This window comes from Drosophila pseudoobscura, chromosome 2 (assembly GCF_009870125.1).
Source record: "Drosophila pseudoobscura strain MV-25-SWS-2005 chromosome 2, UCI_Dpse_MV25, whole genome shotgun sequence".
Taxonomy (NCBI): Eukaryota; Metazoa; Arthropoda; class Insecta; order Diptera; family Drosophilidae; genus Drosophila; species Drosophila pseudoobscura.
This window is the reverse complement of record NC_046679.1, coordinates 30374784-30398095: the sequence shown is the minus strand read 5'-3', so window position 1 is coordinate 30398095 and position 23312 is coordinate 30374784. Positions and strand designations below refer to the sequence as shown.

Genomic DNA, 23312 nt, shown 5'->3' with positions numbered 1-23312 from the left:
GCGTCTTAACTTAACATTCAAACAAATATATATACATGAGTGCTTGAGACATCCCTTAAAGACCTGACTTCTAGAAAAAAGGGGACATAAAACAAGAGACTGCTTATGATACATCAAGGGGTTTAAATATTGCAAGGATATTGTACACTGAAGAACAGTTAAAGGATTGACAGAAACACAGGACGCTTGTGGTACAAAGATATGTTTTCTCATGATATTGCTACAGGTCAAGTCTAATTCCATAAACTTCTGCATTGTCACAGGAAAGCGCACATCATAAAATAAGAAATAGGAATCATCAAAATAATTTAATCTCAACTCTAAGAACAGTGGGTTCCGAGTGGGCATTGCGTTGAACATTTTTCTGGTGTGCAGGCACTTTTTAGACCCACTGTAGGCGCACATGAACGTGTGAAATGTGATTGGCTACCTAGCGTTGAGTTTAAAGACTAAAGACTGCTGCGGATGCTGCAACTGTTGGGGCGGTGGCTGCTGACGTGTGTCTGGTGGTGTTACAGTGCTGCTGCTGGTGGGTAGTGAAGTGTGGCTGCTGTGGCCGGGCGGGATTCACATCGTCCTGCGTGTGCTGTTGGCAAGGCGGCGTGCGCGAACGACCGCTACATGTTGCGGCCCCGCTGGTGCGGTAGCTGGTGGTGCTGCTGCTCCTGGAGATGCGAGGGTGGCGGCTACTGTTGCTGTTGCTGGCCCTGGGATTCGGGAGGGAGCTGTGAGGGATTGCTAACCAGGAACCCCTTCTTGCGGTCCTTGCAGATCTTGTCACGCTGGTTCTCGAGCTCCCGGAAGGCCTCGTTCGTCCTCTGCGCCCTCTTTCTCTCCCGATCGCGCTCCTTTTCCAGCCGCCGGTACTTGGGATTCAAGCGCTGGATGCGCTTCCGCTCGCGATCACGTTCCCGTGTGATACACTTCTGGCGGGCCTCCTCTTCGGGGGTCATCTTCTTCTCCATTTCGGCTTTTGGCTTTTGGCGACACTTGCTTTGGTAGAATTCACAGAATTTCAATTATGTTGAAAATTGATTTTGCAGTAGATTTTGAGTTTTTTTTACGCTGCTTCTTTTTATACCCGATACTCAAAATGAGTATTGGGGTATATTAGATTCGTGGTGTAACGTCCAGAAGGAATCGTTTCCGACCCCATAAAGTATTTACATTCTTGATCAGCATCAATAGCCGAGTCGATTGAGCCCTGTCTGTCCGTCCGTCCGTCCCTATTAGCGACTAGTGCTCAAAGACTATAAGAGCCAGAGCAACGATGTTTTGGATCCAGACTTCTGTGATATGTCGTTTCTAACAAAATTTCAAAGCTTCATTTTGACCATTATGAAACGTAAAAAATCAATTATTGAATAAAATGTCAAAGTTTACTATCCTTTACTGAATCCTCCTTAGGCGATAGAAACATAATTAAAACAAAAACAAAAAGTGGTGTTTCATCTAGGGGTCTAGTGCGTTTTCGCTATTTTTGAAGCAGCGTATTGGAGACAACACCGTATACCGCATATTTACCGAATTTAGGAAGGCTTTCTCGCAGATGTCCCCCAAAATTGCAACTTTTTCCTCCCAAAAGGTACATCTTAAAAGTAAACAATGTACGGCAAGGTACAAAACTTACTTACCTCTTAGTTGATGTTTTCGGAATTCGGTTTATATTCTGATCGGAATAAATTAATTTTATTTACGAATTCCCCGTGTTACTTTTAGTTTTGTATTTCACTCACTATTTTCATTCAAATTTTTATATTTTTTAATACTTTTATTTTTGTTGAATTTTATATCTGTTCCCGACGACTGAACTATTTATTTCTTGTTTTCTGATGCCAAAGTTTTTACTCTAAATACGTTTGACATATAACACGGATCTGTGTGATCGATTCTAATATTCTTCTAGTCGAATCTGTTGGCAAATGATTAATTTTCATCTGGTTTGCAGTTAGTTATTGCTCAATTAGGAAATTCTGCTTAACAACTATCCTAGGAATTCTCTAAATACTTATCTCTGTACAGATCCAGATTCTAGCATGTTCCTTACTTAAATCAATTCGCCCATTCAATTTGTTAAGATCTTACAAGAAAGGTCTAGACATTTGCGAGTTCAAACATCAGAGATTTATATGTGATTTGACAGTGAGTGAGGAGGTACAGTTTACACCCGTTAAAGCCAGTATATGGTATTTCAGCACCTGTAAAAGGGCATCCTGCTAGTAAAAAACTGAGCCTTGCAAGAGTTTCAGACAGCCATATCCTTGGCACTGATTTACCCGTAAATTTAAGGAGCCAAATCTGACTTTTAAACCATTTCTAAGTTTAAACGAGTTCTAAGATTGTGGAAAACCACTTAAAATTAAGGCTTCCACACCTGCAGTTAGAAGTCTACTTAACAGTTAATTAGGAAGCGATTCTTTCACTGGAAGGTTCTTTTCATTAAGACTTTTTGCAACAGTTTCTCTGTTTTTCCATCACTCTCTGATGGAACTCGTTGCAACTGTTTTTCACTTTTTTTTCCCCCCTGCTTTAAGGTGTAAACTTTTATTGAAATGCACATCCAACTTTTATTCTTCTTTGAGATGGAGATGGAGATTCCCCAGTGCTTCTGGGAGAGGATTCTCTTCTCTCAAACAATTAGCAAATTAATAATTTACAGTTTTCTAATCATCATTTCTAATGACACTCTTGCTGGTGGCACCTCTGTGGCCGTGGCTGTTGACGTAATTGCGGGGCTTGAAGTCGTCACAAAAGTTACAGTCTCACTCGTAAGTATTTTTACAGCTTCCGTCATTGGATTGCATTGTATGGATGGATGTGGTGTGGCATGGGCATCTGTGTTTTGTTGCACATTTGTGGGGAGTAGTGGAGTGCATTTTTGCAACTTAATTTTTATGACTGGAGAGAAAATTGTGTGTCTGTGTGTCTGTGTGTGTGTGTGTGTTGTGGTTACTGTCAGTGCCTGACAGACTGCTGGCTTGATGATTATTTTCCTCGAAACAAAACGGAAAGCTGGCGGGGTGCCTGGCAAGAGAAAAGGGCGCAGCACTGGAGAAAATGTCAAGTGCATCAAAGAGAGGCACGGACCCTCTTCTCTCATCTGCTGGAAGCTGCTGCTGCAACGTCATTCGAATCGATGATGCATTGCTGTTATTTTTAATTACGGGGCAACAATGTATCTGCAAGATACACCCACCCTTGGTAGTAGTAGTAGTAGTAGTAGTAGTATTTTGCATATGACGTCACTAGCATCACATACGAGAGGGAATTGACATTTAAGGCTATCTCTCGGGTCACCTATTAGTTATTTTATTGTGTCCCCCAGACGTGTCTCTCTCTCTCTCTCTCTCTCTCGTTTGGGGTCTTTGTGTGTGGCGCCCCATTGTTGGGGCCTCAAGTAGGTGCCTGCCAGCCTGCCTCTGACTGCTGCACAAATAAATGTCAAGGAGCCGCCGCTCTGTTGGTTCTGTGGGAAAACTGCGCTTTGATCTTGTTTTCGGCCTGGCCATAAATTTCAATTAGAAGTGGGATCTATCGATCTCTCTATTCAATGGGGGGAATATCTTGCATACTTTGAACTTGAAGTTGTTTCTCCTTTGAGCAGAGGAATTTCCAGAAAGGAATATCACTTTTAATTACTAGGTGAGATGTGTGGCTGTGAGACGCGAAGACTCTCTGAAGCTAACATAAAAATTAATTTTCATATTTAATTACAGGCAAAAGCCAGCAAATGAGCTGGCAGTCGGTCGGCAGCGGTGGGTCATAAATGAGTCAACGACTGGACTTGGACGGACGGTCGGACGGACAGCCAGGCCGCGGCACGACACCATAGGCCACACCGAAAGCCAAAGCAAAGTCAAGCTAAGCGCAAGGGAAAGCTAGTAAGAAGAGGTTATGCATAGAACAGAGAGACGACCATGATGATACCTCGTAAGCAGCCCCTGAAATGGTAGAGGCTACAGATATACAGGAGTTGTGGTACCTTAAACTCAATGGATCACCCGCTTGCTGTGCAGATTCTGCATCGTGGCAAATGCTCTATCTTTGAACATCCTTAAGAGGTCTGAACATTTTACGATTGAGATGAATTCTGAAATAGGGGTAGCTAATAGTTATGTAGACCTTTCTGTAATGTTTCTGAAGAAAAGTCTTTAGAATGGTTATCCTTATATTATATATTCGAAGAATGATGTTTATCCAATTTGGACTATTTTTTAATAAGTATAGCTACAAAAATAGCATTATTTATTTAGAGTGGATCTAACATATCTTATATTTTGTACAATCTTAGAGGTGTTGACCATAAGATTATGATGATTTTTGGAATATAGGTGAATGAAATCGTTATAGAAAAGTCTGGAAAGCTTTAGTCGCATATCTCCTAAATTGTAGACGCCACAAACTTCAGATTTTACAGATTTGAAAGACGAAATGGACTTTATCTCACAATGGATCACAGAAGTATGCACACCCAATATTATGGATCCTTAAGATCTGATTGTTACATACCTTTCCTCTAAACCAACCCTTCAACTCTAGAAGAAGAAAAAATACCAATGGGTACCGCAAAAGCCATGGCAGAAAGCCTTGAAACGAGTTAGCCAACGATGCCAAAGATTCTGTGGAAATGTTTATTAAACTCCAAGGATTTTATGATTATGCCGCCAAAAACCTGAAGACGAGTCGACGGCGCGGCTACTGGAACTCCTCCAAGTCGAACTCCTGCCGCCATCTCCTGCGTTTGGCAATTAAACTCGCTGGCTAGCTGGCTGGCTGGCTTTGGACCCCAAGTCTCTGGACTGTGGCCGGTCTCCGATGAAATGCCATTCATTTCTACTTCTACTACTTTTGGTCTCGTCTCTGGTTTGTGCCCCACTCTGCTGTGGAATGGAGTGCTGCTACTTACTGCCATCCCACCATGCACCATGCACCGTGGACCATTGGACCATGCACCATTGGGCTATTCAAATTTTCGACTTTTGCATAGCAGTGCGGCACCGGCACGGCACTAGCCTGGGCACAGGCACAGGCACCGGCTCATTTGGTAATTATGTGAAAATGCATTTCGGTGGTGGGTCCAAAAAGCGTTTTCCCATTTGGACTACTGCCAGAGAGGCTAGACGGACAGACGGGCAGACAGCCAGTCAGCCAGCCAGCCAGGTTTTTGCTGCTGTCGATGCATGTCAACTCATTTCATTTGCGGCCAACAAGGAGTGTTTCCCTCGATTCGAGTGGAGTGGAGAGGGGGGGGCAAAGCCTCTCCTCCCCTTTGGAGTTATGGGCCAAAGCCTATCCGCCTTCTCTTCTCTGAAGTTTGGGGCATGTCTCTCCGCCTTCTCCTCCTCGTCCTCCTCCTCCTCCTTCTGCTGCTGCTGCTGCTCCTTCTGCTTGTGCCTCTGCTTCTGCTGCTGTTGCTGTTGCTGGTGGCATGTGTGTCAGTCTTTGTTGTCATATTTGTCAATAATGTTCCATTGCGTCTGTCCGACTGTCTGGCTGTGGCCTAAACGTTCAAAGCCTGCCTCCTTACCACCGTTAGAATGTGGCCAAGACTAAGAGCAAGGCATGATAACGCTTTTGGGTGATTTGTCAAAGATTTTCGCTGGGGAGGGGACTCGTGTGAGTGGGGTTAATAGAGTGCAATATTTGAATAGTTTTGCAATAATTCAGGGGGAAACTTTTAGACAAAAAAACAATCTCTGAATGAGTAATTAATGCTGGAAGAACGGTGGGTTTTCTTTCGGGGTTCGGTAGTACAGATTCTCTGGCAGATGCTTCTAATAAAATCTTCTGATTCAATAAAAAGGTGCTGAATGTTACGTTTTGTATAGTTTCTATGGATTGTTTTTGTGGAAGAGTTAGCGATAGGACTCCTATTTTTACCCCTATACCAAACAGGATAGTACATATTTCCTGTGCCTGGGATATGTGTGAATACTTTGGGAAATCCTTAGTGTATTCTTCGAAAGAGTGCATATTCCTTGAGGAAAAGACATACGATCGATTGCAGATGCTGTTTGTGCAATGGATTATATGGATTATAGTACTTTAAAGGAATGTAACAGCTCTCTTCTCTTCATTTAAAACTTGTGGAATAATAATAATAATATCCCCAGAAAGTACATCAAAAGAGAAAACCCCATGAGAAGACATTCAGTCTTGATTGCTTGCTGTCATCCATCTACCGATGGAAAGTACCCCCAAAAAAGTTATGAACTACATTTATAAGTATGTGAAAAACATGGAAAAAGTGTAAGAAAATTGTAACGCCAGGAAAACGTACACAAGAAATGGTAAAAAATGAAAGAAAAATGTGCAGAAAACTATATATATTTTCCGCAATTTTTGCATATCTTTTTTGAGCCCCAGGATGCGAGGCAAAGCACCGCTGAAACAGCAACAGCAACAGCAACAACAACAAAAGCAACAAATCAAATAAGGAAAAATGTCGCCAAACTTTTCAATTCAACTGTCAATCAGTTTGAGATAGTGTCCGGTCCAGAGCTCCAGAGCTCCAGAGCTGCAACTCCATAGCTCCCTGCTTCTCCTCTGGCTGGTGCTCCTGCTTCTCCTCCGACTGCCTGGAACTGTGATGTGGACTCCGGGAACAGCAGCGGCAACAATAATGACATTTATGCAAAATAGCCAGAAAGCCACAAAACAGAGGAAAGAGAGGGTGAGATCCAGAGGGTGAGGGTGACCAGTCCACCGACCAGAAAGCATACCATCGCTCGAACCGATGAAAACCTGGTCACCTTTTGCCATAATAATTGCACTTGCATTGCCATTGCATGCAAATCAAATTGTCATCACGCTGCATCTTCTCTCGGGGGCCTGGCCCTGGAGGCGGCTTTTGCGGCTTTATTGGCCCCAAAGGAGTAACAACTGCAGCCCAGAGGGATAGACCTCTCTCTGACGACTGTCTTTCGTCGTTCGTCTGTCTGTCTCTCTGTCTGTCTGTCAGTCAAGAGCCCAGAGTCAGAGCCCAGAGTCAGGGAGCAGTCAAGCAGCCCATCCGCATGATCGATGACAGAGTTTGTGTTTGATTGAAAGCAATTGGTGGCACCGTCACTTGGCTCTATGGAATCTCCCGCTCCCGCTCCCACTCCCTCCCCCTCTACAATCTACAATCCAGAGCCCCACTCTTTGTTGTGGGCGCACTGCACTCTCTCAATCCTTTTGTTTCTCTCCGTTGATTGCCACACGCGTCTTTCCATATAGAAAATTTATTGCCTTGACTTGACTCTTGGCATCGGCATCGGCATCCACTGTGCGGCGTCTGTGACTTCTGCTCTGCGTTGGCGTCACTCACTCCTAACGGTACTGCACTTTGGCGCACTATGACAGTGTGACCATAGTGGTTTATGATCATTATGATTAGTTATGTTCGACAATCCCCCAGTAATTGTCGTGCCGAATACTATTTATGCTTTAATGGCAATTAATTGACACACAGAAAGACAGACGAGACACTCTATTAGTTGGTCAACAGCTTGTGGCAGGTAAATGGTGAAACGATCTTCGTGTGGGCTGCTTTTGAGTTATCGATTTTAATTATGGCAATGATATTCGATGAAATTATCGATAGAATGGATAGATAACTAGCTGATTAATCGGTGTTTTTAGATATATATTGAAGTATTCACTGTTCAATGGATTAAGTGCATATTAGACTATGAGATGATAAATTATTCGATACCAAAACCGATATTTAATCAAAAATTAAGCTGTCACTTAGAGGACCAAATATTTCCACTTCAAATCGATTTTTAATCGATAAATAACCTATCAATTAATTTTTGAATGCTGGCGATACTTTTTCGATTACAATTTCGTTATTTTTAATGGCACTTGCCAGGAATCTAATGGTATCTGTGTGAGGAGACTCTAAAAAGAGACAAATTTCAAATGCTTAGAGCCCATCCAAGCCAAGGCCTTGGGGCCTGGCCATGACCAATTGCCTTTCCCATTCGGATACCCCGTATCCATATACAGAACAGAGATATGCAGAACCCAGCGTCTAATGCACAAAACATTAAGGTGCAAGGCAAATCCGGGTAACAAATTAATTTGTCATATTAACAATTGCCGCATAAAGTCACACGCTGCAGCCGAGGCCTGGGGATCATCATCATCATTGCTGGGAGACGGAGGAGGAGAAGGAGGAGGAGGAGGACGGGTTGGAGGAGCAGCCTCCGGTTAGGAGGGCTTCATCTTGTAACTAAGTGGAGGGGCTTAAGACCTGGACGATGCGGAATCGGAATCGGAATCCAAGTCAGAGTCAGAGTCAGAGTTGGTGTTGGAGTTGTGCCTGCAGCAAACAATACGACGATGAGTACCAGTACGAAAGTACGAGAGTACGAGAGTACTAGAGGGAAAGACCATGAGGCATCATGTTGGTGTTGTACTGCGGGCTGTTGTGATGCATTTCGTAGATTTTTTAATTGAAAAAACATGTTTTACGAGCGTCGCTAAACCACGACAACACAGCGAACAAAAAAAAAAACACTACCGAGGCACAACAAAACACGAGAACAACCAACGACTCAGAGTCAGAGCCGGAGTCTAGGCGCAGCAGATGACGCTGTCGTTTGTTGAGATTTGCGCACTTTTTTTTGTATTTATTCCAAGCCCAATCCCAAGCCCCTAGATTTACTCAGAGTCAGAGCCCAGAGTCGTCTCGCGGATCTCTGGCTAACAAGTTGAATTTAAGTACTTTTTACGATGAGGAGAACAAACGGTTTACGTAATGGACAGGCCCTTTATTCTGGTATGCGTCATGCATGCCATGCGATTACAATATATTAATAGACATTTTCTTTGGAATGTTTTTGAGAATCCCTAAAGCCGGATGATCGTGAAGGTCATGACTGGTTTGGGCTATTGTTTAAATGGTTTCTCTCTTATAATAATAACATCCCCGTGTGTCTATTTCTCAATGAAATAGGGCGATTGAAGGCAAGGAACTAAACAGTGTTCAATATCAACATCATATTGTATATTTTTAGAGAATATTTCGATTAAACATCTACTCTAATATCGAATTCAGTTAATTTAACCAATATTCCTACAGAATAATATCGTATATTATACATTTTTAGATTAAAAATAGATTGTAATATCCATTTCAGCTAAAACATTCGATCATCTCAAATTAATTGAAACCCAACCATTATTATTCGGGAATCTTTTGAGTAAATTTTAATTTAACCGATATTCCTATAAAATAATACAGTATATCATACATTTTTCGTTTACATATCGATTAAAAATCGATTTTAATATAAATTTTTGCTAAAATAATCGATCATCTAAAAAAAAAACAAAGTATTTAAAGCCATTATATGCAGAGGACTATAAAAACTTCACTTTACTGCTTTAAAATCGGTTTTAATATAACCGATCTTTAGATCTTTGGCACTTAAGCCCCCATTTCGTATGGAGTACAGCTATGGCCATTAAAACCCATAGATAGACTCCGTCAATACCCCATCAGATCTGCTCCCGACCAGCCTAGGACATTAACAAATGGCTGGCAGTATCAACAACCGTTTAACCCGAACCCATAACCCATCCAGGCGTAAAAGACTTATCAAATCTGCAAGTTAATTGCCAATTCTTAATTAGTCTTTAAGTTGCGCGAAATGTTGCAACCTGCAACCGAAAAGAGCGGTGTCAGACAGAGCCAGAAAGAGGAGGAAAATAGGCGGAAAATTGAACCTTGCCCAGAGGCCAGAGCCAGTGCCAGTGCCAGTGCCGCAGACAGCGGGCCAATCCGTTAAGAAATTAAATAAAAGTGCGGCAATTAAACGTAAGGCAAACGTGACTAAAGTTAATCGCTAGATTGGAGGCAGGGACGCAGACGCAGACGCAGCAAACGGTGACACCAGAAGAAGCAGCAGCAGCCAGAATTCGCTGCCAGAAGATGGAAGCCGATTAGGAGGCCTGAAAGTCAAGAAAGAAAGTTTGACTCTGGCTGCAACTGCGACTGCTGCTGCTTTTGCTTCTGCTGTGACCTGAGCCGATGAAAAATCCACGCATCCACACAATTTCCACAGAAAGAAAGAGAGAATGTGGCAAATGCAAAGTAAGAGCCATAACTGAATGCAAAAATCAGGCAAATGGTAATAAAAATTAAAAATCCCCGAGAGTGGAAAGCTGTCTGCCACTTGGGTGCCTGTGTCTCTGATTCTCTCTCTGTGTGTGTGTGTGTGTGTAACTAACGGATAAGCCTTGGAAAATTGACGCTGACAAGGCTTGGCCAAAGTGGCCAACGTTGCGTATGCTTAATCTGCCTATTTACATCATTTCCCGCTCTCTGGCGGACTCTCGGGGAGCTCCGGGACTACTCCGATGTGCGTGCAACTGTTGCCATGCTGTGACTATCATTAATTTTTCATATTCATAATCATCATCTAGTCGCAGTCGCACTCGCACTCGCAGTTGCCTTCTGAGTTTTTCCTCTCCTTTTTCTGTTTTTTTTTCGGTGTCAAAATGTTGTTTTTTCTTTCACATTTTTCACGCGATTTATGCACATTTTCCAAGAGCTCTTCCCCATTTAATTTTCGTCTTCTTCTAGACTTTTTTCCTCCCCGCTTCTGCTTCTCTTCTTGCGTTGTTATCTCTGGTTGCTGCTGCCCGTTTGAATGTTTTACATGCAACATATTTCCCCCAAAAATGGGGATGCCAGCAGCCCGCGAATTTGGAAAGGCTCCTTTTTTGGTTGGGTGTTGATATTTTGATGAATGTGCGCAGACTTCTCGGGAGATTAACATGCGTCGTCTCTCAGCTGCTGCTGTTGCTACGGGTCTCCAGCAGATGGCCAGGAATACACCATGTCCAGGATGTTGTATGGGTAGTGGTAATGAGGATGATGATGATGGTGATGGTGATGGTGATGGTATTCCACCCGAGGGAAGGTCAATGATCGAGTAGAATGCTCAGATAACTTTTTGGGTGCCTTTGAGTTGGGGAAAAAATGGTACTAAAAGTGGTTTTAGCTGAAAGCGGATGAAGAAGAAGCTTCTACTAACATAAATGGGTGTGTAAGAATAGTTATTGGATTACTTTTGTAATATAATATGGTTTTGAGTGAGAGAACTATATGGATTATAATCCGATCTAACCAGAAAGACACGAACTGTATATTTTATATATTTTTATATGGTTTATATTTTATTTGAAGTCTGAAAAAACCCTATGATTTATCTAAACCAACGAAAAAGGACAAGTTTTGGAATAAATTTGATGTTTGGTACTCTTTATAGATAGCATTTTCTATATATACATCTATATTGACGTCTCAAATTGCTTTATAGATCATTCAAAGTCACGGAATCCTGGAGGAATACCTACCAGTACTTTGTGGCACTAAAAACTTCCTAAAGACAACATTTTCCTATAGATTCAAACAATATAGAACGTCTAAATGGGGCTTACCGGCTCTCCTTCCCATCTTTCTTTTCATAGAATGCACAGAAACTGGTTTTCGGGTATCTTAATGTCGAGGAACGTGTGCCTCGACACTGGTTAAATATATTCCTCAAAATAAATTCTGAAAATTCTTTCTTAATTTTGGAATCAATTCTAGCATCTCTCTGTCTGCTCCTCCCAGTCTTTCTTTTCACTTTTCATAGCCCAAGTTTTTTTTTCAATTTCCGAAGCAAATGAAGCATAAACTGAGAGAAAAATCTCCCATGTGCCAATTTCCATTGTAGTACTCCACTGCCATCGAAGTGGCAGCGACGAGGCATTTAGGCACTTAGCATTTTTACACATGTAAATAAATGGCCAACACAACGACTGCGACTGCGACTGCTACAGCGTCAGCGAAATGTGCTAAAAGTGCGGCAATAAAATGGCCAAAGAGAGAGACGCTGGGCGCAAGAGGCATGTCTCCATCGCCATCGCCATCGCCATCCCATGCCTTAGATCTCAGACTCTGAACCGATTCGTCGTTGAGTTGAACAAAATCGTTAAAATTAGTAGAAAATAGTGTGAAAAACGACACAAATACAGGGGGGTATTCCATATCAGTAGAGCTACAGGTACAGGTACAGGTACAGGTACAGGTGTGGGGGCACAAGGGAATCTGTTAAGTAAAAGAAACTTTAAATGGCACTTGGGGATGGATTTTGGACGGCTGAATGGTTGAATGCTTGTACTACTCGTACGAGTACGAGTGCACACACAACAAACCGAGAAGACAGTTTAATTACGGCGTGAAGTTGAGCCCCAGAGTCCCGTACCCGTGCCCGTGCCCGTGCCCGTACCCCCTGCTTTTGGGTACTTACGTTTCATAGACGTTTTGTTTGCGATTTGTTTGGGGCGATGAGATGAGATTTTAAATGCAAGCGTGAATCATAAAATGCTCACTTGATGTGTTCGCTGCGATGTCACTTTGGTTACTACCTTCCAGGGAGACCGCGTGGCACACCGAGCCATCTTAAGTCTTCAAAGTCAGCGCAGAGCTCAAGGAGTGGGTGCCTCCTCATATGTATAATAATCCATTGCGAATGCATTCCCTGGCCCCATAATGATTGTCGTGGCAGTGTCTTTGCTGGATCTTTGGGCCAAGGGTCAAGTGTCTCTCTCTCGTTTTATTTTTTTTGGTCTGCAATTGGAAATGGATCTGCGAGAGGGCTGGTTGGTATACAGTGATATATTTCTGTAATTTGTGCCTAATTTTACTTGTTTTTGATGGCCTCACTTTGGGTTTTCTGCCCCATTAGAAGGGAAATTGATTGTTGATTCATGCCTCGACGACACCTCTGTGTGCACACCTGAATGGAGCAATGGAGCATTTATTAAAATTAATCGATTATAACATATCCTCAAATTTTATGAAAAAAAAAAACCAATCGGAATGCTTTCTGTTAAGGCACACGTGCCTCGACATCATGATAGCCGGTACGCCGCTTCTATAAATATTCAAACTAATCCAGGACTTATTTTTCATTCAGTTATAATGGGTATTATATCCCTAAAGTATTATCCCATCTCCTACCTCTAGTAAAGATGCTCTTCCCAAATCAATAAAACCTCTTTCCAATAGATATTTAAAGCTTTTCCTAAATTAAATAATAATTTTTGCATCTTTTTAAAGACAAACTCTCCGAGTCGAATCACTCTGATGATTCTCATTCCATTAATCGCCGCAATGACTAATTACTTTGAGTTACGACAAGGCTGTCCAGCATTTTATGAGCCCGATCGATCTTTGGGATTTGAATAGAGAGGAGAGGAAACCTCTCCCGTAGCCAGGACCGCCACCATCCTCGGACCGGACCTCATGCCGTTTAAAGAACCATTAACAATGGCCAAATGATCGACTGTCCAACCAGTTAATAAATTAATTGCTGAAGAAGAAACAAGAAATACTTGGAGTCTCTCATTAGATAGACTTCCAGCGATAAGGAGAAGCAGTAGGAGAAGGAGCTTCCAAGAGATTCCAAGGAGATCTTCGATCGTTTCGTTGATCGCTTTATTTGGGTCTGGGTATGGGTATGGGTATGGGTATGGGTCCGGCGCATGCCGAATGCTGGTGCTGGTGCTGGCATTTTACGAGTATTTGTTCGATAAGTCTCTGCAATTAACAAAACTCAAGCGGTGGTCCAGAGTCTGTTTTTAATAAAGACAGCATTTGTATAATGTCTTGTCAAAAATTTATTGGCATTTTTGCCAATATTTTGTCCATTTCAATCTGATTGCTGCCCGCTTGCTGCCCCTTGGATTGATCTGTTCCGCGCTGGCGGAGATTGTGATCTCTGTGCGGCATGCCACTGGTGGAGCGGAGGCCTCCTCGATGGCTGCTTTTTGGGGGCTTGGAGTGGAACCGAACCGCCGCGGCGGGACAATTAAAGCCCCATGAAGTGTGTTGCCTGAGATTTCCAAGAGATTTCCTTTGATTTCTTTCAGGTATTTAACTTTGATTACCACGACATGGCATGGCATGGCATGGCCTGTGCTGTGCTGTGCTGTGCTCTGCTGTGTTGATGATGGCTGTGTTTTCACCTCTCTCTCATTCCATTGATTAAATTATGCAAATGCAGTGCAGCAGGGTACAGTCTGTGACAAAAGGCGTTGCCATGCACGCTTGCAGTTCCCTTTTTGGTTCCCACACCCCCAACAAAACCAGGCCAAAAAACCAAAACCAAAACCAAACCTCCAAAAAAGAAACAAAAAAGTAACAAAAAATGATTTTCAGTTTCCCTAATTTCCATCAAACGGCGCTTTGCCTTTTTGTGGGCTTTTGCTTTTGGCCAAAAAGATTCTCATGTTGTCTTTTGAACCTCAACGACGATGTCTCGATGTCTCGATGTCGATGTCGATGTCGTCTCTTGCCCGACAACGTCCTCGTCATCGTTGAAGTCTTTTTGTTTGTCGTCGTCTGGCGGCTGGCGGCTGGCGGTGTCGGTGGATTTTCAATTTCTAATGTAGTGCACGTTACGCCCTGAAGGGATTTTTATTTTATTTTATACCCATTTTTGTATCCCCCCTTTTTTTCTTCTTTGATTTTCTTGGCTTTTCTTACGGTTTTTATTTATTTATGTGCTGGCTGGCGTTGGTGTGCAATGAGAGAGGTACTTGTACAGTGGGATGGGATTGGTTAAGGATGGGGTCTCAGAGCTATAGAATTAATACGAGATGATACAGAAAACTCTGTGCATTTGAAAGCTATGTTTCTAGTACAGTTTTTCACCTAGGGGAAATATTTATCGAAGAATATATTATCCCAAAACATATTATATTATCCATAGGTCTGTCTATGGATTCATGGATAAATATATAAGACAAATATGATTAAATAATCTTGATTTTTATTGAATAATTATTATTTTTGATTTTTACTGTATAATTATTATTATAATTGTTATTCTTGGTTTTTATTGAATAATTATTATTTTGATTTGTGTTGCATAATTATTATTATAATTGTTATTCTTGATATAAGATAAATATATAATCTCTCTAATTCTGATCTCGTTTCCTGTACTATCACAACCCCATACTTCCCTTTAATTCTATCATAATTTTCTGGTATCCTAGCCCCACTGTGCCGCTTGCCCCTCTTTGCCAGAGTCGACATAAAGTTGGTGTGTCCCCAGAAAAGGTATCCGCAAAACGTCATTTGATGACAAACTTCAAAAAACTTTTGCATGCAATATGCTTTGTTGTTTTTTTTTGGGTTTTCTTTCATTTGTCTATTGTTGGTCGAGAAGTAATTTGTTGTTGTAGACAGCACAGCTCTGGCTCTGGCTCTGGCTCTGGTTGATGATTGCTTTGGTCTAGTTGTTGGTGTTACCAGAGGAACGACTAGTGCACACTTTTACAGTCAGTCAGTCATCCAAGCGATAGATAGTCATGATGTCGCCCGGGTTCAGCCCCACCGAATCGCGAAACAATCAAAATGATATGCAAATGTATGTACCGACAAGAGTACCGCTACGAAAAAGGCGTGGGTTAATTGTGACTTTATCACGGAACCAACGAACACAAAGACAAACAGACAGTTGGATATCCAAAAAACAAAAAAACGAAGGGGAAAGAAAAAATCACATCATCCGTTGCAATCGAAAGGAAAAAATCAAATTTATTACAAATTTAAGCATAGAAATCGCAGTAGAGGAGTCGTCGTCGCTATGGCGATGCGGCAAGTTATAGATTTCGTCATAGTATCTATCTATATATTTTTTTTTTTTTTTGGTAGATGTGCAAATTTGAAATAAACCTGTCAACAAACACCAACGCGGATTGGAGGACCTGGAACCTCCAAGTGCAAGGGAGAAGGGAGAACCGAATGGTGTGTGAACTTACAAACCTGCGGAGGACCCAGACCCGGACACGCCTCCTTCTGTGACGTGATGACGTGACGGTGGGTGGGCGGCGCCAAAACTAAGCCACCAAATCACACAACAACAACAAAACACATTAACACGGGGGCAGCAGCCTAGTGCTGGCAAAGCAACGGATATGGATGTCGTTCCCATAACAAAATCAAATGCCCCCAAGTTTTGACCAAAGCGTAAAAGATTCAATTTTGTATTTGAAGCCAGAAAGGCATCCATCCATCCGTCCATTCATCCATCAGCCATGGTGCTGTGTATATGCCTCTCTTGTGAACTAGAAATCGACATGGAGATGGCGATGGCGATGGCGATGATTCCCAGATCAGACACACAGTTCCTGTCTGTAGAGCAAACGAAAACCGCGACCCACATATTCGGCATCGGTGCGAAAGGGCAGGATGATGGGACCGGCGGCCGTATCCCTCACCGTCGAATGCATCGTAAAATCTTCAGTTTCTCGGCCATCATTGAACCTCTCGCCACACAACGGCACTGAATTGATGGCTATAAAGTCGTCAGGGCAATTGAAGATACCAGCCCCCGCCTGGCCATCAGAAATGAGATCGTTTTCGGCTGGAAAAAATAAAGTTCTTTGATAGGGGATTCTTTTTTAGATTTGTCCATGACTTTACCTTCATCTTTGTTGACAATTTGGAAGTCTGGCTGGTCGCCGCCCAATTGCTCTGTGTTGTAGCTGACGCTGCAGACATTCTTCATACGCGACAGACATATGGCATAATTTAGATTGTTCTTAAAGGAAAATCGAATCTATAGAAACCCAATAATCAACCAATTTGTAATTGAAATACTTACAAAATATGTGGCCTCTCTGTTGTCTACAATGGAGCCATCTGTATCGTAGTTAAAGGACTTGACAATTCCTTCTGTTTCAGTGAAATACTGCAGACAATTATTGGGCGCCAGATCATCCTCCACTTGGGTGACTTTGATGTTGAAAGAACGTCCACCACTGGAGACTTTTACGAATACAGAAAGATATACTTTGCCCTCGTTGGAGTCGCCTACGTGGATGTAAACTGAAGGGAGATTGATAGAGTTTGAAGGTGGAGAATGTTGAAAGATGTTAAGGGACTTACTATGCTGGCCCGTGTTGATGCCACAGAGTATGGGTATCTGGAAATTGGTATTATGGCCTGAAACTATGAACTGATCGTCCACACAATCGCCATTGGTGGGGCGACTAAGCTAAAGGGGAAGAAAAGTACAAAAAGGTGATTATAAAACCAGTAACATTTGATCTATGGGTGGTTCTTGAACTAAACAACTGTGATCTAGTGATTCTTTGAGTAAAGATCGCTTTCTAATACCTAAGGGAAGCCGAGATCAATGATATTCATGGCCGAAAAGCCTGTAGATCAACGATCCTCTTTAAAAAGAATCCTGAAGATCACAGTCCTCTTCTTAAAGATCCCTCCCAATCCCACCTCAAACATTTGAAAATCCAATCTCAGCTGCTGCACCCCCTTCCGCACATTGAGGATCAGCACACAGATCATCATCTCCCGCACTGCATTCGGATAGTTGGGGCTCTCGAAGTAAACGATCTGCTGGCCGGTGACATCGCCACATCCGTTGACAACTGCGAAAGTAGATAGAAATTAGATGCAAATGCATTTGTGGGATCCTCGGACTTGTGGCAACTTTCACTCACAGACACAGCAGACGCCCACGCCCTCGGCACAGCTTTCGGTGGGAATGCCACCCAGGCTCTTGCACTCGAACTCGTGGTAGCACACACCCTCCATGGTGCGTATGTCGCCCATGGAGACGCTGCATTTGGTGTTGGGAAACTTGATCACCTCAAACAGACTGAGAAAGCCTTTGCCCCGCGACTTGGGGGCACTCGGTTGCTTCAGTATGAGATTCGCTTCGATGGGGGAGCCAAAGAGGAGGTTCTTGATCGTCTGCTGGGGCTGCATAATGGAGGTCTTGGTGCTGGACGGCAACATAGGAGGCCCCGGAGGTGGCCTCATCGTTGGTCTTTTGGTGGGCTTCATCTCTGGCGGAGGAGTCGGAGGAGGCGTCGGACTGGGCATCATCTCATCCGTTCCTGGCGGTGGTGAGGGCGATACTTCCTCGGGCAGGGGCTCCACAGGTGCGGATGTCGTGCGCATGGGTATCGTGGGCTCTGGCTCGTCCGGATCCTCCTCTGGAGTGGGCTCTGGCGGCGGTGCTGGGGGCTCTGGTGTTGCCATGGGCATCTCTGTCGATGACGCTGCTGTTGGCTCCCCCGCCTGCGGCTGGGCGAACAGTTTGTGCAGATGGAACCCCGGCTGGTAGCGCATTGTGTACTGGAAACCAATGCCCTCCATTACCATGCCACCAGGACGCTCCGTGATCGTTGGGCCACGCCTACTCCTTCGCATTCCCATGGTCACAAAATCGTCAGTACCACCGACGATGGCTACCACCACGCCCACATAATATAGCGTCAAAACGAGAGCGCTTATCGAGGCATTGCAACGCTTCGACAACATTATTAACGGAACTTCAATCAGCGACTGTCGCCAGTTGCATCTGCCACATGCCACATGCCACCACATCTGTGGTCTTTCTTTCTTTCTGTCTTTATCAGAGCATTAATTGTTGCCTTTCCAGAAATTTTTCAACCTTCACTTTTTGTACCAGCCAAACAGCAAAAGAAAAACAAAGTCACGCTACTCTGATTGCACTTCTGCAATGTTGGAAGACCGACCACTCTTCTGGGGGAGAGTGTGTCGTGGTGTGGGGTGGTGCTGCTGTTCCAACAGGCTGTTAACAGGCCAAATGTTGGGCTTGCAGTCTTTGGGGGGAATGGGGATAGTTTCTGTTAAGTTTATATCTTGGTTTAGTACTTTCCTACTACTACAGCTTAGGAAGCGATGGAAAACCAATTCGAAACGTTTTTGTCGAGGCACATGTGTCGTTGAAGAATCTTGAGGGAATTTCTGTAGAGTTTAATGTTAGAGTAAACCACTACAATTGCAGTTTCTATAAAGAAACCAAGTGACATCAATTTTTTCGAGCCACAAACTTGTGATACACCACTTGTGAAACGCAAAACCTCATTTAAGCCCCATCGATGTCATCTTAGTTTTGCTAAAATCTGCTCAAATGCTAACGAGAATATCGTATAACGTATAACGATGCATAAATTTAGATGGAACGTAGTTGAAAATCAATTAAAACTTTCATAATTAATTATGCCAGACGACAGGCCACAACAGACGCCACATGGCAATCGGCAATCAGCCATCGATTATGCAAATGGAAATGCATTTTGCAATACGAAGCATCAATATGATATCGAAATCTTCAAACGCGAAATCATTTCAATTGCAAAACCGAAATGGAAATCGAAAGAGCACTCAAGAGGCGAGAAGCTAAGTATGCAAATGCCACAGACTAAAAATCCGAAACAATTTAGCAGCAGTTTTTATGCACACGAACCAAGTGGTGCATCATCAGAGATGATGATCATCATGCAGGCCACTGAACGATGATCATCATGGAATCCACAGAGAGATGATCATAGACACATGCATCATGCACAACAAGGTTAAAAATTGTTAATTGTTCGACGAGCGACAGTCGGAGATCCAACTGAAATTGGTATTATTATGCAGGCAACAACAATGCATAGTTGGCTAAAACCCCAGTCGCAGTACTAGTCCCAGCTGCTGCCTGCCTGCAATTGGCTTTGGCTTTGGCTTTGGCGTTGGCGTTGGCGTCGTCTCCCAACTATAAATAATTGCACACTTGACAAATAAAACAACCGTCTATGTCTATGTCTATGTCTATGGAAAATATGATGTGCCAGTCGTCGGTGTACGAGTATTTTCTGATGCTTAAAAGTGGATATATTAGACGCGACAATGCGGGCGTTTAGTCTTAAAGATAATCATTACGAGTGGAGTTTTTAATGGAAGTTGGGCATCGTTCGGGGCGTACTTGGCATTTCGTGATTGTGGAATAAAATTGCAATTAATCATGAGAGCTACCAATTATTATGCACTCAATCAATTAGCAGGGAGCCACAGAACGTGTGTTGTTGTAGCAATATCATAGACTCGGAGTTTTCTGAAGGGTTCATAGATCTCAGATAATCGAAAAGAGAGTGATCTTTAGATCAGTTGTAGCCTCTAAGTATTTGAACGTCGGATTTACACTAGAGATTCTTTTAAATACTCTGGAGGAGAGTCTCTTGGTACAGAAATATCCTTAGAACAGAGGCAAAAGCGCTATAGAGGGAACCTCAAAAGTAGAACAATCTCCGGCTGTTCCTTTGAAAGCTGTGGGCTATAAATACTATGGAAATTGTATCTTATAAATAATCATTAATTATAGCTTAAATTTATAATAATCAACAGCCTCTTGCTTTAAGAAAATTACAATTTTGTACACATTAAAACTCTTACAAGTCTCTGAAACTCTTCTCCTTGCAGCAACACTTTGCTTGTTTACACAGCACTACACTCTACTCCACTCCACTGCAGATTCTGCTACATCTGCCACATGCAACAGGCATCCACAGAAAAGTCTGCGTCAAAGTCTGCCTCAAAGTCTGCTTAGATCACAGACCACAAAGGAAAGAAAAGCAAACGGAGCCCAGAGAACAGAGAAAAAATCTCGAAGCGAGATCCCAAACCCAATCAAACCACACGTACAGACAATTCCCATCCATTAATTGAATCAAATCGAACGTTACGCATGCGTCATGCCACAAAATGACAAAGGGAGCCGCCACTGGGAGAGGCTCACACATGCAGATGATCATAATAATGATTATAATGATGATGACGATAGTTCCAGCCATCTTCTTGGAGGAGACACCGTCTCCACCACCTCCACTCCACCAAAAGCCACAGCAACAGACAGACGCAGAAGCAGACGATGGTAGAAGCCGTGTGTGTGTGTGTGTAGACAATATTGTTATTGCTATTACTTCATGTTATGTTATGTTCTGTTCTGTATTTGTAGTAAGCAAAGTGGAAATCGCAGTTGGAGACCATCATCCAGAGAGGGAGGGGAATCAGGGACTCTGGGACTCAGGGAAGTGGTGACCAAATCAAACTGCCTCTGGACCATGGACTGTGGACTGCGGACTGTGACTGTGGTTAAAGCCCACTTAATTGACATTTAGTGGACACTCGAATGCAAATGCAACACAGAGGCTTGTGATATACACTGGAATAAACGAAGGGAACGATTGAGGATCGATATACAACCAGATGCTTTGATTCATTGTTAAATTTATTCCCCATTTCAGTAATTTTGAAACTCTGTTTCTGCTGTGGATTATACTGGAGCTGGATACTTCTGTGTTTCGTTAGAGGGACTCGGCCTTTCTTAATGACACTTCGGAGATGTCTACACTATGTCCCAGAAAGATCGCCAACTTTGTACGAGCATCTGGAGAGATCCTCTGCGGTATCACAACGGGCCGAAAGGGCGACGGGCTCTGAGGCTGGCAGACGCCTCTACCTAACTTAGAGCTTAGAGGACTCAAATTAGCAGGCGATGATCACACTCCTAGGTAGGACATAGGATTGCTTTACTTCTTCCACCAATTCTGATCAAAGTATTTTATTATTTAGTGGTCCTTGAGATGATCTTCAAAAAGGGATGTCTACATACAGATTCCAAATGTTATCAGAAGAATAAAACACTATAAATCGAGGAGGAATCGGAACTGAAAGATGGACAACAGTCCGAAGAGTACTGGAATCTTCAGAGCAAAATCTGTTTAAGATATGATCACCTTCTCGATCTTAGGAACACCTTTTTGGGTGTTTTCTTGCAGTGCATGCCACATACCAAAGCGAGTGTCAGGCTGCGTGGATTTTGGCTGGGCGCGATTCTCATCAGTAGTGCTATAAGTAGTTTTCCTTTTCGAACTTGAATGCTCGTCTCTGGCAGCTCTCTCTCTCCCTCTCTGTTGGCATTCTAATGCCCTCCCCTCGTGCCTCGTACCCCCAATCCATCCGTTGATAATGAGCATGTTCTCCAGTTGCCATTCCTGTTGCTCATGATTTCTGAAGATGCGACTGCAGCGGCGGCTGCAGAAGTAGCATTCGAAGAAGTAGCTTCAACTGAACCCAGACATCATTACAATATAATTGATGGGTTATGGCCCCGCTAACGGTACTGGCCAAAATGTTTCCTTGGATTCTGTTTTTTGCTTTAGAAGGAGGAGGAGGAGAAGCCAGTTTTCGGTTTGGGGAAATTATCATTGTTCCGTTTGACAGCTGGCGAGGAGTTGTGCGTATGGTTATGGGAGTTGCTTTGGAGTTTCGGCTATGAATATGGAAAATGGTTATAGTGCCACCAAATCGGGCGGGTAATGTGAGCCGCTGACATAGAAAACTACTTAGGATTTGCTAGAGAAAATGTGCAGAGAATGCAGTGGGTTCTTGAATTTTTGCGCACAGAAAAGGTTTGAGTCCTGGGAAGCGAAATGACTTGATTTTGAGACCAGAAATATTGTCAGACATGAGATACACATATCCCGACTACCTTTAAAACGCTCCCTGACTTCATAAATCAATTCCCAGGGCCTTCAATCTCAAAAAACAACCAGAAATCGCAGCAAAAACTTTCAAGAACCGCCCTCCTATATATGTATCTGCTCAACCGAAACGAATCTCTGGCCGCATTCGCGTGAATCAAAATCGACTAAAAACCCTATTCATTTCAATGTCATTTGGCAGTCGAACAAAAAAAGAAAACCGAAGCAGCAAGGCAGAAGGCCAGGGCACTGAAAGTATATCTCAAAAGTGTATCTGTATCTGCATCCAAATCGAAAACGTTTATGCGAAAAAAAGGCACCAGAAATTACAGCAAAACATTTGCGGTTACCGCATTTTTGTTTCTGTTTTACTTTGCTTAAGGTTTTTTGCTGCGGTCTTAGCCATAATGCCGCCTAAACCGCAGCTGTGTTTTTCTGTGCTGGCCGATACGCTGCACGCACCACAATGGAGATACTATGTATGAATGAGGATGTGGATCGCGCCTGAGAGGAAGGAGTCGCGTTGCAGATGGAGACGTGGATGTGGTTGAGGCGGAGGCTAAAGGAAAGTAAACTCCATTCGATCCTCGGGTTGATGCCCATAAATGGTGCGTTAATTAAATGCTTTATTAGCATAATGAAATGGGATCAAAGGTACGGGAGTAGCAGACAAATAAAGGTAGCTTTAAAGGGTATAAGGAATAAGGGATACACATATATTAATGTGGTTTATTTCTGAATTAAAAAAAGAGGATTCAATAGATAGAATATCTCTAAATGTGTCTCATCTGATGTATAGGCTAAACCGATCATGCTTCTCCCTTGAGACCCAAAAGTAGCGCCTCATAAAGTGCGTCTCGAGCCATACCCTACAGTTTTTGGACTAATTTTCAACGGGTATTATAGTAAGTATTGCTTCGGATTTTTTTCATAGCAGGCCATGCAAAATGAGGACCCAA

General features: G+C 43.0%; 1 protein-coding gene and 2 long non-coding RNA genes across 3 annotated transcripts in view; 1 reads left to right on the top strand and 2 right to left on the bottom strand.

Moving 5' to 3' along the window:
* LOC117183237 (uncharacterized) overlaps positions 1-1804 on the bottom strand; it is a 28612-nt gene extending 26808 nt beyond the window's left edge. The window contains exon 1 of the long non-coding RNA XR_004468369.1: positions 1635-1804. This is a non-coding gene — a long non-coding RNA (uncharacterized lncRNA). The remainder of the gene's footprint in view (positions 1-1634) is intronic.
* Positions 1805-8670: 6866 nt separating this feature from the next.
* On the top strand, positions 8671-22568 carry LOC26532464 (uncharacterized). The gene is made up of 4 exons (XR_001452003.2): positions 8671-8767; positions 20291-20758; positions 20826-21381; positions 21443-22568. It is a non-coding gene; the product is annotated as an uncharacterized lncRNA (long non-coding RNA).
* On the bottom strand, positions 14969-18697 carry LOC4803248 (uncharacterized). The gene is made up of 6 exons (XM_001359984.4): positions 17518-18697; positions 17291-17445; positions 16943-17051; positions 16659-16882; positions 16478-16595; positions 14969-16418 (listed from the first exon to the last, which is right to left on the bottom strand). The coding sequence occupies exons 1-6, from the start codon at positions 18407-18409 to the stop codon at positions 16168-16170; spliced, it is 1749 nt and encodes a 582-aa protein (XP_001360021.3). The 5' UTR covers positions 18410-18697; the 3' UTR covers positions 14969-16167.
* Positions 22569-23312: the final 744 nt, after the last annotated feature.